This window comes from Copadichromis virginalis, linkage group LG10 (genome assembly GCF_057382275.1).
Source record: "Copadichromis virginalis isolate Kocher_CV1m ecotype Utaka linkage group LG10, C_Virginalis_male_GT1.1, whole genome shotgun sequence".
NCBI classification, from domain to species: Eukaryota; Metazoa; Chordata; class Actinopteri; order Cichliformes; family Cichlidae; genus Copadichromis; species Copadichromis virginalis.
Window position 1 is genome coordinate 26,324,439 of NC_140627.1, and position 11,965 is coordinate 26,336,403.

The 11,965-nt window shown below is 43.2% G+C and overlaps 2 protein-coding genes across 4 annotated transcripts in view; one reads left to right on the forward strand and one right to left on the reverse strand.

Annotated features, from left to right (window-relative positions):
- Positions 1 to 6,269, forward strand: part of ttc3 (tetratricopeptide repeat domain 3) — a 32,635-nt gene extending 26,366 nt beyond the window's left edge. For 2 of the 3 annotated variants that reach the window (XM_085470869.1, XM_085470870.1), the window contains 6 exons: positions 2,599 to 2,712; positions 3,099 to 3,319; positions 3,438 to 3,552; positions 4,083 to 4,214; positions 4,533 to 4,625; positions 5,619 to 6,269. In XM_085470869.1, coding sequence (XP_085326995.1) covers positions 2,599 to 2,712; positions 3,099 to 3,319; positions 3,438 to 3,552; positions 4,083 to 4,214; positions 4,533 to 4,625; positions 5,619 to 5,729 — 786 coding nt within the window. In that variant the 3' untranslated portion in view covers positions 5,730 to 6,269. The remainder of the gene's footprint in view (positions 1 to 2,598; positions 2,713 to 3,098; positions 3,320 to 3,437; positions 3,553 to 4,082; positions 4,215 to 4,532; positions 4,626 to 5,618) is intronic. The other variant, XM_085470871.1, reaches the window with a different exon arrangement.
- A 194-nt stretch (positions 6,270 to 6,463) lies between these two features.
- On the reverse strand, positions 6,464 to 11,591 carry vps26c (VPS26 endosomal protein sorting factor C). The gene is made up of 8 exons (XM_085470872.1): positions 11,356 to 11,591; positions 10,612 to 10,755; positions 9,928 to 10,077; positions 9,478 to 9,558; positions 8,702 to 8,773; positions 8,442 to 8,592; positions 8,210 to 8,362; positions 6,464 to 6,756 (listed from the first exon to the last, which is right to left on the reverse strand). Exons 1-8 carry the CDS (start codon positions 11,410 to 11,412, stop codon positions 6,674 to 6,676), a joined length of 891 nt encoding a protein of 296 aa, XP_085326998.1. The 5' UTR covers positions 11,413 to 11,591; the 3' UTR covers positions 6,464 to 6,673.
- Between the last annotated feature and the right edge of the window lie 374 nt (positions 11,592 to 11,965).

The following is an 11,965-nucleotide window of genomic DNA, read 5'->3' on the forward strand; positions in this document are numbered from 1 at the left end:
GATCCGAGCTGCATGCCCCAGTGTCCTGAAGGTGTACAGGTCCTGCAGAGATGGGAGTCTGCAGCCAATCACCTTCTCAGCAGAACGCACAACATGCTGCAGTCTCTGTTTGTCCCTGACAGTGGCTCCAGCGTACCACACGGTGATGGAGGAGGTGAGGATGGACTCGATGATTGCGGTGTAGAATTGCATCATCGTCCGTGTTGGCAGGTTGAATTTCTTCAGCTGCCTCAGGAAGTACATCCTCTGCTGGGCTTTCTTAATGACGGAGGTGATGGTGGGCTCCCACTTCAGGTCCTGGGTGATGGTGGTACCCAGGAAGCGGAATGAGTCCACAGAGGTGATGGGGGGGGTCAGTCAGGATGATGGGGGGGAGTGGGGCTGTGTGCTTCCTAAAGTCCACAATAATCTCCACTGTCTTCTGGGCATTCAGCACCAGGTTGTTGTTGCTGCACCAGGACACCAGACGTTTAACCTCCCTCCTGTAGGCAGACTCATCCCCGTCCGAGATGAGTCCAATAATGGTGGTGTCATCTGCAAACTTGATTAGCTTCACAGACTGGTGGGTGGAGGTGCAGCAGTTGGTGTACAGGGAGAAGAGCAGAGGAGAAAGAACACAGCCCTGAGGGGAGCCGGTGCTGATGGTCCAGGAGTCCGAGACATTCTTTCCCAGCCTCACATGCTGCTTCCTGTCCGTCAGGAAGTCAGTGATCCACCGGCAGATGGGATCAGACACATTCATCTGGGAAAGCTTGTCTCGGAGATGGTCTGGAAGGATGGTGTTGAAGGCAGAGCTGAAGTCCACAAACAGGATCCTGGCGTAGGTTCCTGGGGAGTCCAGATGCTGCAGGATGAAGTGTAGGGCCATGTTGATGGCGTCATCTACAGACCTGTTGGCTCTGTATGCAAACTGCAGGGGGTCCAGGAGGGGGGCCGTGAGGGTCTTGAGATAGGAGAGAACCAGGCGCTCAAATGACTTCATGACCACAGATGTCAGAGCCACGGGTCTGTAGTCATTTAGTTCAGTGATCCTAGGTTTCTTGGGGACAGGGATTATGGTAGAGGACTTGAAGCAGGCAGGCACGTGACATGCCTGCAGTGAGGAGTTGAAAATGCCAGAAAACACTGGGGCCAGCTCGTTTGCACAGTGTCTGAGGGTGGCAGGAGACACACCGTCTGGGCCGGGAGCTTTTTGAGCATTCAGACTCTTAAACTTCTTCCTCACACCTGCTTCATGAATATGAAGAGTTGTGGTCGGAGGAGGTGGTGTGAAATCCTCTTTTGTGTGGGGTGAGGAGGGGGGTGTTGTAGGTGAAGTGTTTGAAGGTGGTGATGGCTCTGTGGAGGGGGGGGAGGTGGGGGAATGAGTGTCCAAAGTGTCTCTATTGTTGGGGCCGTTGGAGGTGTGAAGGCTGCCTGATGGCTCGTCAAAACGGCAGTAAAAGTCGTTAAGGGTGTTGGCCAAGAGCAAGTCATCAGTGGAGTGGGGGGTTTTAGGCTTGTAGTTGGCGATATTCCTAAAACCTTTCCACACAGAGGCCGAGTCATTCTCTGAGATCTGCTGCTGCATCTTCTCAGAGTGCTGATGTTTAGCAATGTCCACTTCTTTAGTGAACCTGTACTTGGCCTCTCTGTAGCAGTCCCTGTCTCCGCTTCTGAACGCCTTTCTCTTTTCCAGCCACAGCTTTTTGAGTTTAGGAGTAAACCAGGGTTTGTCATTGTTATAACTCACCCTGGTGCGTGATGGCACAATGCTGTCCTCACAGAAGTGGATATAGGAGGTGACAGTGTCCGTAAACTCGTCCAAGCTGTTAGAAGCAGCCTTCATTGTGTCCCAGTCTGTAGACTCCAAACACGTGCGAAGCTCCTCCACAGCCTCGTTGCTCCAGTTTTTTGGTCCTCACGACAGGTTTGGAGAGCTTCAGCCTCTGTCTGTACGCGGGGATTAGGTGGATCATGACGTGGTCAGAAAGTCCGAGTGAAGCGCGGGGCACCGCACGATAGGCCCCGCTGATCGTGCTGTAACAGTGGTCTAATGTCCTCTCCTCTCTGGTCGGGCATTTAATATACTGCTTGTATTTGGGAAGCTCATGGCTCAGGTTGGCTTTGTTAAAGTCCCCAAGAGCAATGATGAGAGAGTCCGGGAATGTCCGCTCCATGTGCAGTATCTGCTCCGCGAGTGCGCACTGAGCTCCCTGCGCATCCGCATCTGGCGGGATGTAAACAGCGGCCAGGATGAATGAAGCAAACTCCTGCGGAGAATAAAACGGTTTGCAGTGAATAAAAAGGTATTCCAGAGAGGAAGAGCAGTGCTGAGCAATCACTGTTACATCTGTGCACCAGCCACTATTAATGTAGAAGCAGACACCTCCACCTTTGGTCTTACCAGAGAGAGAGGCCTGCCGGTCCGCGTGCAGCAGATGAAAGCCCTCCAGCTTGAGCGCGCAGTCCGGGATGTCCTCACAGAGCCACGACTCCGTAAAACATAAGACACAGGAGGAGGCAAAATATACATAATCTGATATCATTTGACCGTCTGCATGTTTATGAGAGGCTCTGCATGGATGTTGTGACATTTTGTCTCCACGCGGTCCACAGCGGCAGTACCAGGATCAGATGGATCAGGTGAACACCGGCAGGCCAGTCACTGAGATGCATGCGGTCAACAGCCATCCTGAACCTGCAGCTGCTCCAGTAAAACCAGTACAAAAAGTTAGTTTACTCACAGCACTCAGAGCTTTCTCTCTAGGATATATATTTTAAAAATAAAATTACACACTCAGCTGAGCTTTATTTATATCAATAACTTGGGCTGATCACATGAGCAGCTTTGCAGCTGTATGTGTATTATGTTGATTTATTCTTCATTTATTATAAATTCTCTTTAGCTTTTGTGCATCAAATAGAAGTCAAAAATAGTTTGCTTCCTTTGCACTGAATGAGACAGCATTTATTTACTTCATATTTATTACACATTCAGCTAACAGTCAGATGGTGAACTGGATAAAGGGCTGAACGTCCTGATCAGGATCTCTCTGTTAGCTCACTTGTAACATTACATTTCTAACTCTTCCTACTCTTCTGTGTGGATGTTCCAGCTTTCTGCAACAGCCAAAGAGTTTACTCTTCAGTCTTCAGCTCAGGCCTCACGCGGCACTCCTCCACCCATCCACCACTCTGCTCCCCCTGCGGCTGAGGCACCGGCCCCGCCCTCTCAGCACAAACATCCAATCAGGACATCGGAGCCAGGACAGCAGCCAAACACAGTGTTCGGCAAAGCCATGGAGACGTTGTCCACCATGTTCCCTGACTATACAAGGTAACACTGGAGCAGCTGTTTAAAAAGAAAAGTGTCATCCTCCTGCTGCAGACTCACATTTAGACCATAGTGTTCAAACCCACTTAATAAAATGTATTAACTGTGTTTGTGTGCTCAGGTCAGAGTTGATGAAGTTTGTTCAGGAGCTGCGTTCATCCAGCGGTGGAAGTTTTAGCAGCATGTCTTTACAGGATGTAGTCGGAGGTGTGACCCAACTGATCCTGGACCATCAGGTAGACGCATTCTTAAAGTGGTTTTAAGGGTTTGCAGTGAGGTTCCTGGTCGAAGCTCAAATTGGGAGATGATGCAAATACTGGGTTCAGACTACACCATATCTGTCCAATTATGGACTGATCTGTTGTCTAAACCAATGGTATATTTGGACCATCATGATGCCCTGATAGAAAGACTAGCATCTCAAAATTGTTGGACTGTTCTGACCAATGTGAGTAAGGATAACGGCTTCTGGCAAATGAAGGAACAACACAAGAGAAGGAGAGCTGAATAATAGAATAATTTCAGTCATTATGGTTACATAATCGAGTGTGATGCATCAGGAATGAGAATTACCACCTCCAGCTCTGAGGTCATGGTTCTCAGCCAGAAGAGGGTGGCCTGTTCACACTTTTTAAAACTAACCAGTAAAAAGCATATTGCAGTCTACTTTATCACACAGGTCCCGTCTCAGGTGACTGATACCAGGATTTGCGGAGGCTTGCAGAAAGTATTTTCTTGACTATTTGACTTCATTTCTTCCTCTCAGGAGAGGTTTAACTCGACCAGATCCAGCGTTCTGGGTCGTAGGAGTCCAGCTCAGTGTGCTACCCCTCCGTTGATAAACCCAGCACCGGTGTGGCAGCCAATCGGACAACAGAGAGTCAGAAGTTCCAACGCTGTGAGTCCAAAAATCATCATTTAGTAGTGTTCAAGTTTGAAGCTGCACATTTTCATCATTTCACTGTTAGTGTTGTTTTCCTGCTGTCAACTTGCAGTGCTGTTGTAAGCCTTGATCAGAGTTGTAACTCATTTCTAGTGACCAGTAAATCTTCGAATTTACTTTAAAAAAAATCGATTCCTTTGAGCAAACATCAAACAAAAGGAGTGCATTTATTGAGAACTAGTTTCATTTGCTAATTAATACAGCCTGGTATGTGCAGCATTGATAGGGTTGGGTGAGCGTTTAGCAGGGCCTGACTGTGCATGTCGATTGCAGCTGAACATGGAGGATCCCTGCATCATCTGTCATGACGAAATGAGCCCGGATGACACCTGCGTGCTGGAGTGCAGACACAGCTTCCATAATGAGGTGAGCAGCGATACCAGAGACTCACGGTAAACTGTTGGGTCTAAGGTGTGGAACAAGCAAGGTGCAAAATATGGCAGCAGATAAATAGTTGAGTTTTGCTTGGAGAGATTTGTAGCACAGTATCTGTGTGGCAGCCACAACAGGAGCTATTTTCCTTAGTGTTTAGAAAAAGGTAGGGTACCTCAGTGCTTCCTTTATTGCCTCCTTTAGCAGAGGACACACTGCTGGCTACAGGACGTCAAACCCAAAGGTTAACTATGAGCATAATGCATCTTCTTATCAAGTTATTTCCTTGTGTTAAAAGCTTATTTACATATAAAAACCTGTTAAAGTGAATTTTAAGGTCTGTCATGAGTTAGTCTGCATTAGTTACATCCTTTGTAGTACTGCCAACATTGGTGTTATCATTAATTAAGCTTGAATAGAGGCAGGGTTACAAGCTGGATAAGCAACATGTCCTTTTTCTTTATAGTCTGTTTATTCTTGTTTATTTAAAATCCAGACGTTGGTTATTAACTAATATTTTCTCTCATGTGGCCTATGAAAGTTGTTGTAGTCCATCTTCAGGACATTCTCAACTTCTGAAGTATTGAGGAGTCTTGTGTCTTGAGTGGAGAAGCACTGTGCTTCTTTTCCTAGCCCTGAGGAATTTTCCTCCACATCATTTTCCACTGAGGTCAAGGAAAAGAAGGCAACTAGAGGATGGTGTAACCATGTTCTGCACAGGCGCTGGGATATTAACCCACAAAGAAAGAGGGCTGCTGCTAAATCATGTGAACTGCATGATTTTCACTTCATCAATTGGTTGTAATATTGTGGCTGCACTATTGTGGCTGCACAATGTAATACGAGCTAAGCTTGGTTTTGTTTTTATAAAAAGGCCTAGGAAATGGAAGAAAGCGTTAACACCACACACTGGATTTTTAGTGAAAAGCATCCAGATGTGGCGTCTGGTCTAGTTTCAGGCTTTAAAGTGCTGTTTTCTGTGTTCAGTGCATCAGATCGTGGCTGAAGGAGCAGAGCACCTGTCCAACCTGCAGGACTCACGCCCTGCTGCCAGAAGATTTCCCCATGCTGACTGGCCGGAGACGTCCAGCTCCATGAAGTCTTAACCTTGCTTCCTCTCACTACTCATGTGTACGCTTTTATCTTTTTGCTTTTCTTATTGCATTAAAATCTAAAAAGGCTTTTGACTTTTCTTTTTTTTAAAAATGAAAGGTTTCATGTAATTGAAAGAAATAACTGTTCCGTGTTTTTTTTTGCTTGGGATTATTTTATGGTGGCTAAATTTGCCATAAAACAAGGGTTATTTTAGATTTTGTGGACAGCTGCTGAGACTCCTGCAGCTGGTGAATGAGGAAGTCCCGGTAAATCCACAATGTGCCGCTTTCACTTGATTAAACAAGTCTTCATCTGTGAGCTTCAGAGCAGCTACCAGGGTGAATGTTTGGGATTTTTCTTTTTTAAATTTCTCTATTTTTATCTTCGTGCAAAGCTGTGCTAACCAAATGCTGGTTATGTCTTTCTTATGTGACTTCTGGAAATAAAATAAGAGGAAAGTGTTGGTTTGGACTCAGAAATGCTGACATTAGAGCTGAAACACTAGCTGTACTGGAAAAAAAAACATTAAAGTTATAAAACCCACTTGCATTCTGACTGACTCATTTAATCAAGCTGTACTCTCAGATGACTTCTGCTGCAGCTCTGAGGTTTTCAGGACTAGACCCACAGAGCTGCAGCTGACTGGATGTCAGCTGGACTTCTAAACCACCAGGTCCTGAAAGAACAGTCCCTGTGATGCTGCACATCCTTAAAAAAAACAACTTGGAAATATGAAATAGTTTCAAAAGAGAAATTTATTAAACTGAAATAAAACTTTAAAAAGAAAAGAGTTTGGTCACATTAACATGATGTATTATTAGGGAGGTCTCTGAAGGTTTGAATAATTTCTCCAGCTTCAGTTGCATGTTGAAGAATCTGTTCAGGCAGACGAGTTTGTTGCAGGATGAGAAGTGTGAAGGTCTCTGAGCTTCTCAGAAATGATAAGTTCAGAGTCTGCACAGCTTCAGAGGAAAGTTCTCTGTGATCAGGTGATCATCATGGAGCACGACGACAACGTTGACTTCAAACTCTGAAGGAAAGAAACACTCATGATCGCACTGCACAGAGAAGTTTTTGTTTTATCAAGAGCATGTCAAATTTAAGTTGGGGTTTCATTGAGTTCTCCACAGTAGCACATAATGTCCTAACTCCTGGCAGCAGTGAGGACTTTTTCCTTTAGATCTGATATTTGTTTACAACTGCGTCCTGCAGAACAGCCAACAATAACACTGTCTCACCTACCTGATCATCATTTGAGGGGCAGAAACAATTAATGACAGAGGCCTCTGTATAATATTCACCCCCATGTTCACTGAAAAAGAAGCCTCCTGTTCTAATTTTCTTTAATGTAAGCATTTTATATGCCAACTACCTGAACACTGATGCCACAGTAGAACAGTGGGTAGCACTGTCACCACACAGAAAGGTGGTTTACTGTTTGAAACCCAGCTAGAGCCTTTCAGTCTGGAGTTTGCATCCCTCAGTGCTACCTGGGTTAACTGGTGATTCCAAATTGGTTGTGGACATGAATAAAGTGTGACTTGTAGTCTAAAGCACTGTACAAATGCCAGTCCAGTCCAATAAATCTCATCCTGCAGATTAACTATGATTTTAGAATGCAGGCCATAGTCCTTGTTTAGCTCCACCTGCTGCAGATGGAGACTGACATGGTCGTGATCCTGTCTGAACATGGAAGCAGAAGTCAAAATGCCCTGAAATTCTGTTTTATCAAGAGACTTCTAGATGGGGGAAAAATGTTTTTCCAGTGGCAGAAAAAGATAGTATACAAAATCAGAAAGCTGTGGAAACTGGTTATCAGTGTATACAATAAAACAGCAAAAACAAGAACATAAAACACCCCATAGTGAGGTTCAACTGTTAGTGGGTTTATAACAAAGTGGAGCGATTTGCAGCGGTGTAAAGAGGTGGAGACCAGCTCTCTGGAGAAATGAATAGCACTTCTCTATCTGGCAATCTGATGGATCAGACTGAATTTGGCAGTTGCCATGAAAACGGTATCACTGCACTGTGCCAAGTGTAAAGTTCGGTGGAGGGGGGATTATTATGCAGGGCTGTTTTTCAGGAGTTCGGCCCCTTTAGTTCAAGTGAAAGGACCTCTTAATGATCATCATATTAAACCCCCTAAATGAAGAATGGGACATCACTCAAGTTCATATTAATGTGAAGGCAGACAAATGAATAACTTTGGCAATATAGTGTGTCTCTTTGTGATGAGTGTTTTATATTGTTTTAATGTCATCATTGTAAATAACATGAGCAAACACTCTCTAGATCTGAAAAGATTTAAACGTTCAAAGTAAGAACTTGTGGTTAAAAATGCTAAACTATAATAAAATTAGTCTGCTGAACTTTCAAAATAAGAGCCACAGGCTTGTTAACCAGTAAGTCTAGTAAATAAAAAACTAAAATGAGCCTTGGAGTAAATTGTTTGTGTGAGAATCACAGGAATGGATTTTACTGACCGACTTTGAAGTTTGTTGTCTCCAGCGTGGGGCAGGTGAACAGTCTGGGGAAGATCATATAGATGGGGATGGCGAGGCTGTGGCAGACGTCACCTTCAGCTATCTGGATGTTCTGGATCTCTGTGGCGTCTCTGGCGTAACCCTCAGCGCAGCCTGAACACAGCAGATGCTCATAAAACCTTGGGCCTTGCCCAATGAAAGTTAGACTGATTGCCTCACAGCGTGCACTTACCGCAGGTCTCCACCCGTACCAGCTGCAGTTCAATACTCTTTATGGGGACGTCCGAGTTTTCCACCACCACCTCTCCAGTAAGCGGCAGGCTGATCACGCAGTTGGTGGCATCTAAATGTCCTCGGATGAGAAACTTGGGAAGTGAATTTTTCTGAAAACACAAAGCAAGTTCATCCATTGAGAAGAGCTTTAAACTTTAAGAAATCAAGCAAAAAAATAAAAATAAAATAAAAATGAAGAGATTTAACACGTCTTCTGACCTCGCGGCTCTGCAGAGTGTCCGGAGTGATGGTGAAGTTCACCGGTGTGGGGATGACTTTAGATTTCTGAGGCTGGAAGTCAAACAGAAAATGATGTGACACAGTTTAACAAAGCTGAAGAAAAGATAACTTTTCAACAAAATCAGGAGGTGAGGAAACAGAGAAGTCTTTTTTTAGATGCAGATACTTTCTTCCTTAAAACAAACAAACAAAACAAAACAAAAGACAACCTGAGCACAGATTTTACAGGAGCTACAGAGCATTGGTGAGCATTAAAAAGGTTAAATTAGCTTTTTTTTTTTAATGTAAATAAGTCTGTAACAACAAGTGAGTGGCACAAAAATGAGAGAAACTAATTGTTGGTATAAATGTCGTTTCTTTTGTGGCTACCAATATGTCAATTTTATAGAAACAAAATATCATCATCCAGCTGCTTTTAAATGACTCAGTATAGTCCTAAAAAAAGTCCCGTTAATACAGTGATTCCCAAAGCACGGACTACTGCCCCCTGGTGCACTGAGAGAGCGCTGCAGGTGAGCCAATGAAAGTTTATTATGATTTAAAAAAGTTAGAAATGACAATCAAATATTTATGATTAAATATTCAAAGGTAATTCTGATCCATAAAAGTGTTATTAAATAATTTATTTACCATATTTGACCTGATATGTTTTATTACCTATCAGTGATGGAAACAGGGTAAAATGGAAAAGGTTTGCTGTAAGCTTATTCACACACAGCAGATCAGATAACAATAACCAGGTGTGTTTCACTCACCTGGCAGTGCACGATGAATTCGCAGCTCCTGCTCAAATCTTTGGCCAGCAGGGAGCGCTTCATGTCACAGCGGAGGGTGTACTGAGGAGTGAACAGAAAGGTTTAAAGCCAGGATGCCACGACATTATACTCTTTACAAGGTTTACTTAAAAGAAGCATGGCAGCGTGATGTCTTAAAGATATGTAGGAGTCTGTCCATTCTTTGAACTGAATCTGGTGAGGTTCATTAAAGGGACAAAACTTTTTTTACCCATGTGAATCTTTGTAAAGCTGACGACGATGCATGATATTTTCCCTCCAAGTGTCCAGTCACTGAGTTAAATGTCTGTTTCGAAGGTCCAGAGCTATAAAAACGCATGTTCTTCTTTCTTTTGTCTGGACCAAACAAACTGCACTGCTGCCCTGAAAGCAACAGAAAACCCTGACATACACCATGTTCTTCACACTCACTTGAATGTTGACAAAGACTCCGTGGTAGGTCTCGTACAGCACTTTGTTGCCTTTGGTGTGCAGAGGGAACTCAAAGGGAATCTCAGTCTTTCCTCCAGGGATTTTTCCAGCCTTGGCCACTTCAATGTTACTGCTGATCAGCTGGATGGGCTGCAACATGTTTCAATGTGATTATTATTAGGAACAATTGACTAGCAGTTAGTCTGACCTAGCAGTCAAACATTTTAAACCAGGAGTTCAATGATTATAAACGTATAAAGTGAAACTTGTATCCTGTAGGTAAAATATAACACAAAATCAATGACAGATAAACACTATTTGATGAAAAGTAAGGACTCAAACAGTAAAACAATGGGTTAAACAGTTTATGTCGCTTATTAAGAGTCTGTTAATTATATTTTGAATTAATTAAACGTTTACTTAATACAATATTTCAAAACAAAAGGCATGACTGATGCTTATAATAGTCTTGTTTTGTTTGAAAGTTCAGCTCAGGTAAATAAAACTTCTGGATGATTAATTTATGATGATTTTATTTACTTTTTTCTTGTTTTTTTTTTTTAAATACTTCTGTCTCATATTTATGCTGGTGAAACTTCTTTGTCAAATGGTAAAGGAAATGACCCTTTTACTAGTCTTTATCTCCACTCAAAGTGATTTTAAAACAATATCTTAGACGTTCACCTTGACAGAGTTGTAGAAAGCCTCAAAGACACCGACACTCTTGGAACTCAGCTGCAGATTCACGACTCCCTCCATGCTCAGAGAGATGCCATGATGCTGCAGTGCCTCCTTACAAACCAGCAGGATGACACCAGCCACTGTTTCCTGCACACCAAGCAACACGGATGAGCTACAGTCTATCAGTTTTTTTTTAATATACACAGTCCCACATTATCAAAGGCTCAAAAACAATTGGTCAAACTAAGATCATTTTAGCAACATTTTGCCGAATCTGATGGAGAACACAACCATAAACACTTCACAGTTCATCTTCCTGCTTCTATCAGCAGTCACATGATCATACCCATACCATAACTATCTCCATCATTGCTGGAACTGCTTGGCAGTCAAATGTCCAGTTACTTTTGGCTTCTAAAAATGTAGATGCATTAGTCTCTGCTTGAGGTTTCACTTATATTTTCCATCACAAACTACGATGTTATGTGTATATATCTGATCAATCTGTGAGGATTTCTGTGGCGAACCTCACAACAGACACATTTCGCCGTCACACCGATAGTCAGGTGCCCGATCATGTGACGCCGGCGACTGGTAGCTAAATAACTAGCTCGGGTTGTTACAGTACATTGGTTTAGTAGCAGTTACATAGCTACATTATTCATAAATAAAGAAAAATACTGTATTATTAACGTTAGCTGACGAGGTTGCAGAAGCTGCTGGTGCTAGCTAGCTGTGGCAACTTACCCCTTCTAGATAAACTTTGTTTGCTCTTTTCAGCCTTATATCCAACGTGACGCTCATTTCTGATCATTACACGGCACACAGTCAGTTAAAAAAATGCTACCTCCTCTCCGGCCTCCACCTTACTAATCAAAACACACACACTAAAAGCGCTAATTTTCACATCTGTTAGCCGAGTTCATGTTCCGTTTTGGACTAACAACAACACCGTATCCGGTCGGTCCGATCCTTCACAATAAAGCGACAACACGAAAGACGATGGGGATTTCCGGTCCAAATGATTCAAAGTAAAAACCGAAACAATCTAAAGGGAGAGAAATAATTTACAAAAGGGTAAAAAACAAACAAACTTGAAAACAACGTTAAACTCTATGGAGCACTCTCCATGAAACAAAAACACTGTCTTCATAGCTTTGCTGGTGCCTGGAGAGAAAAAAAGATTTTGGTTTTGTGTGCTCAGGTCTGTTTTTGCAGCTTGCGTAGAACAGTACAGTGGAGGTGACCCACCAACTGGTACTGGAGCATATCGGGATGTCTTAAAGTGACATCACTTCAGACTAATATTGAGATAAATTACTTTCATGGTTTTGTGTGTTAGCCAATCACCAACATA